We start from the raw sequence: 5,452 nt of genomic DNA, 5'->3' as shown, positions 1-5,452 counted from the left end.
TGTAGCCCTTCTACCTCAAATAGTTTCTCAGAAATGAAGTTGTTAGTCTTAAAAAATGGAAACATTCTTCATGGTAATTGTCTTGAGATTGTGCCAATAAGTTCGGTACAATGGAAAAAGGAAAAAAATTGCCTTGAGTTATATGAGTGATTTTGAAGAAGATACAATGCTAAAATAAAATACTGACACTAGGGTGTCAGAGATTTTGTTATAACTCCTTTATTTTTACATATTTAGCAAAAATGTTACATCACGGGATTGCCAAAGCCTACTAGATTTCAGGAGATTTTTTGTCAATTTTTTAAATATTTTAAAAATTATTCGTCGTAACGGCCGCCTTTAGGTTTAGACATCAAGTGATGGTATGTAGTAAAATAATTTCTTTGTGGTACTAATGTAAGCAGGCATGGCCTCCTATATAAGCTTGAATGGGCTATAGCTATTTACAAATGTAGTGGTAACATACTAAAGTGATATAGCATCAACCAAATGCTACCAAGGAGATATGATGTTTTCTGTAGTATTGCCTTTTGGAATGTGTTTATACATAGATGGCTTCACAAGTACAAAGCCGGCAAGGAGTTAAATAGTAGACGTACGTGGCCACCTAATATCCCCTTTCCTTTAATTTTTGAACAACTATTTTCTAATGCTTTTAATATCAATCTTGTGTTTATTTATATTTGCATTATGATCATTAGATCCTTTGATTAACAATAAAAAAAATACACATCTAAAAAAAATCCAAGAAAAGGGTGAACATGAGATTGGTAGGGTTAGTAATTGACACTAACTAAACACATGTGAAGTTATCTATGTGGAAATACAATTAATAAGCTGAACTCACCGTGGGTATGGTATGTATGCACATGCCATCCCTAGTGGCATTAGGTCAAGGTTGAATTTCATAATCTACTCTATGCTTTTACATTACACAGATTTCTTCATATTATAATAGGGTAACTAAATATTTAGGCATTTTCATTGTTACTACAACTGCTATAACTGTTTCATTGGCATAGTTTGCTTTAGGACCAAATCTTGTTGCAGGTGAAGAGGCCCTGGGTAAGAATGTCTTATGGGACTTCCTTGAGAGGTGGCCCACTCCAGAGGACACGGTCAAAGCATCCTGGGAAGAAATAGCTGAGCTCATTCAGTGTTTAGGGCTGCATGAGAAGAGAGCAAAAATGATTATTAGGTTTTCTGGTAAGCCTCCATTATTGTGACTGATTTTTGTTAGAAATATTTATTCACATGGGGATGCCTCAATTCAAAAATTTGAATATTTGTTTACTTTTTATTGTTCTATATTTGCATTGTTAATGTGTTGTAGCCTCTATTGAATATTAATTATACTATTTTTCACTGTTCTATGTATGAAGTATTAATGTACAGTCAAATGTTTTGAATATTAACAGTGCAATTGTGTTTGAATGTTAAATATCATTCAATTTTTTATTTTATTTTCAGAGGAATATCTAACCAAAGACTGGATTTACCCAAAGGAATTGCATGGTATTGGAAAGTATGGAAATGATTCTTATAGAATCTTCTGTGTTAATGAATGGCGCAAAGTGAGACCCTCCGACCACATGCTAAACTTTTATATTGACTGGCTATGGGATAATCACCGATATCTTGGCATTGATTAGTGGATATCTAGTGACTTAGTAGTTGCGTTCAAAACCATGGCCTTGGACTGAGGTCAGGAATTTTTAAGCCTTTAGGACTACTAATGCAGGAAAGTTAACATCCAGTTAGTGGTATTTATGTTGGAAAAGAAGTGAACAAAGCATTCTATGATATTTTATAAGGCCTAATGTTTCAGGATTTTAGTAAATTAATTTTCTTAATAAAGTACCAAGAATGCAGGTGAAGTCTTTTATATTAAGTGTTATTGATATTAAGCACGAGACATGCAATGTCAAGGAGGTTTACAGTATTCTGATCTCTTTTTACATAGATTTAGAGGATGTAAATTATCATTTTCACTTCTTCACTTCCCACGTTTCCTTTCACTGTACGTCATCCACGCTAAATGATATTTTTCTGTGTCACTGTAATAGGTATATGTGTTTGGCTGAGTCAATAGCAGAGCAACATTCTGTTTCTAAACTTCCTTGTCTTTATTTAATACATTTTTATTTTTAGCATTGTGTATTTTCTTTCTTTTGTTCTTTCTTTTTTTCTTCTTTTTTCTTTACTGCTAAGAAGAATATGAATGATTAGAATTAGTTAAGCAGTACTACCAGCATTAAAAAAAATGATAATAAAAAAATGTCTAGCATGATCCATCTCAAAGAGTTATCCACAAAAAACATCATGTGTATTGAAAAAAGACTTGACAGTAAAACCATCTTGATATCATGCAAGATGTTTTCTGAAAATGAAAATACAATGAGTGTATGAATGTTGTTATTATACATTTGCTCAAATACTCTGGACTTGTTAATGTGACTTTGAGTTTAAGGACCAGAAGGAAAAAAGTGATGGAAAATAAAGAAAAGAAAAAAGAAAAAAAAAGTGTCAAGCCTTAAAGATGGAAAGCAATATAAAGCATGTGTATTGTGAGGAGTCCCTTCCAAGTTTGAATAGAGATGAATTTTGAAGAGACAAGTGGAACTTCATATGAACTAATATAGTAATATTAATTTTTTCACTTTATTTTTTTGTGTTAAGAATAACTTTCATTAATATCTAGAATTTGTTTAGAGTGTAAGGTATAATATTTTAAGTTTTTTTTTTTTTTTTTTTTTTTTTTTTTTTTTTTTTTTTTTTTTTTTTTTTTCCTCCACCCCCATCCATTTTCATAATATTTGACAGTGGCTACAGACTGAAGAAGATATTGTGTCAAGAAGAAAAATAAACATTTGTATGTGTAGAAAGAAAATGACTGAGCAGGACACAAGAATACAATTCTAGTGAGGTTAATAGACAAATGGAAATTTTTAAAAAGCAGTTTGTTTTTTAGTAAATGAAAAAGAAACCTTTTGATTTTTAACAATCTTTTGGTTTGATTCAGTGTGTTATGCAAGAAATTTTCTGTCGATAATTCACAGTATTTTCTGAAAGTTGTAGCTCGTACAGTTGCCTTAAATGTTGATATATTTTTCCCTTTATTTATTAATAGTTTTATTTGCACTGAACTTGCAATCAGTAAGGAATGATAACATTGATGTTAATGTCAAGTTCAAATTGTCCTTGTTAATGATTTATATAATAAGAAATTGTTACCAAGTAAAATAGTGTGTTATTAATATTACTATTTTTAGAACTACTTTAATCATTGTAATTAGTCATTTATTTATAATTTTCTTTACAATCATTATACACATTGTTTTGCCCTTATTGTTGAGGTTATATATTCTGTAAAATTATGATGACTGTAATAGGCCTGCCATTTTTTTTTTTTTTTTTTTTTTCACTTTCTGTTTATTGGTAGTTTTATTATTAATGGTAGGAATTGTTTATATTGATTCTTTAAGCATGTTATTACACTTAATAAAACAAACACTGAACATCATTATTGTTGCTGTTACTGGTTTTGTTAATGTTAGACAATTCATAGTTTCATGAATTGTCCTTATTAGGATTTTTTCATTTTTCAGACAGCAGAAGCATAACAGTTTCATTGTTAAATTTTCATCCATACGATTATCATTCTTGTTATCATTAATTATTAGATTGTACTGAAGAATATAAGAGGAATCAGAATTAGAGAGGATGAGTGAAGGATGAGTGAGAGAGAGTGTAGAAAATGAAGAAAGGAAGAATCTTTGTGTGTAAAAAAGAGAAGTCTATCACCCCATGCTACTTTCCTCTTTGTTTACTGTATTGAACTGCAGAATGAGTGTTCAGGTTTCAAGATGATCTTAATGGTGCTTGTAAGGGACTCACTTGTCAAAAATAAAAAGATAAATACTTGAGTAAAATAAAATTCAATTACCTACAGAATGAAGTAAAATCACCCAGAGAAATGCCTTATTGTAGGATATTATGCTTACCTTGTACCAATGGATTTCGTGGTGTACATTTTGAACTCTTCAGGTGAGTGTTAGTATATTTTGATGTACATGAATTCAGCTTCATGCAATCATCTCAGTAGATAACTTAATAATAAAGTCCCTGATCAAAAGCTCCTTATCTTTTCATGTATATGACTGGTATCTTATCCACAGCAGTTTTTACATAGTATACTTTGAGGGAAGCTTGTTGCCAGAATGGTGTCAGTGACAACAGCTACTTCAGTTCAAAAAGTTACATCACATATTGAACTTGCATGAACTATCATATGTGTGAATGTACAATCTATTTATAAAAGCAGGCAGTGGAATCTTCAAGGTTGCTGTGTATATGACAGGAACTAGATTAAAACTACATCAAAATTCAGTTTTCTGTTTATCTGTATTCTTAATGTGTGTGTTTGGGATAATCTTTTCTTCTTGAAATTACTAGATTTCTTCAAAAGTTTCCATAATACTAGCAAAGTCACTGTTTGTGATCTTTATTTGCTGCAGATAAACGTTTCTGATGATATAATGTTTAAGGTAAATCACAGACAGAAATTATTAATTGTTTAATTGTTAATTGATTTGGACACAGTTTTGTCTTGAATTTTATAAAATTGCTCCTTTACTGTATTTCTATCTGTACGGGTTGTAAATGAAATTGTAAAGGAAGCACAAAATTTGGATGTTTCGGTGAAACAACAAATAGGTTATAAATGGTATATTGTTATAGTAGAACTAGATAGATTTGTTTTCTTCTTCCAGGGAGAAGGGTTCTGGAGGATATAAAGATCTGGGCTTTTTTCAGCGAATGGGAATTTCATGCTGATGGATGAAAGACTAAGAAAGGTGATTTTTACATGGCATTGTACAGTATAGATTTATTCATGCTGGTGAATCAACCAAAACAACACACACTGCTCTATTGCTTTCCAAATGCCTTTTACCACATTAGATAAATTCTACTGAAACCTTTTTACATGTCTAATAATTTTCTTTTTTTCTTTTCTTTCTGTTTGATCTTTAGTGTCCTCATATGATTAATAACAAGGCTGCAGTTGATAACACTGAGTGCTCTTACTATTTTATGGTAGTGATTTAGTTTGGTGTTCGACAGAGACACAGATAAGTGCAGACAGTATGAAACACAATATTCAAAATCTTGTGGATATTCATGTATCAATGTGTTCATAATGATAACAATAGTGCATTACCTCTTTGATTTACTGGCTTATGTATGAAGTTCAAGATTCCTGGCTGAAAGTGATACAAAATGTGTTGTGGAAGAATGGAGTAATTATTAATGCCCTGGCATGAATGCAGAAGCACTGCTTAAATGTAATTTTGTGGAAAGTTATCTAGTATGCAAAATACTATGTGGCAATGTATGCTGGGGAATTTATCGTTTTCATTGCAGTCTGATATAAACTGTTTTATTCTCTGGT

The 5,452-nt window shown here is 31.1% G+C and overlaps 1 protein-coding gene across 1 annotated transcript in view; it reads left to right on the top strand.

The window, feature by feature from the left end:
- Window positions 1-1,050: 1,050 nt before the first annotated feature.
- LOC138864034 (neurofilament heavy polypeptide-like) overlaps window positions 1,051-5,452 on the top strand; it is a gene marked incomplete at its 5' end in the record, with an annotated part of 5,832 nt that continues 1,430 nt past the window's right edge. The window contains 2 exon segments of the mRNA XM_070129896.1: window positions 1,051-1,206; window positions 1,471-5,452. The exon segment at window positions 1,471-5,452 is cut by the window's right edge and continues 1,430 nt beyond it. Coding sequence (XP_069985997.1) covers window positions 1,051-1,206; window positions 1,471-1,652 — 338 coding nt within the window.

This window comes from Penaeus vannamei, chromosome 14 (genome assembly GCF_042767895.1).
Source record: "Penaeus vannamei isolate JL-2024 chromosome 14, ASM4276789v1, whole genome shotgun sequence".
NCBI classification, from domain to species: domain Eukaryota; kingdom Metazoa; phylum Arthropoda; class Malacostraca; order Decapoda; family Penaeidae; genus Penaeus; species Penaeus vannamei.
The sequence above is the reverse complement of the archived record's forward strand: the minus strand, read 5'-3'. Positions and strand labels throughout refer to the sequence as shown.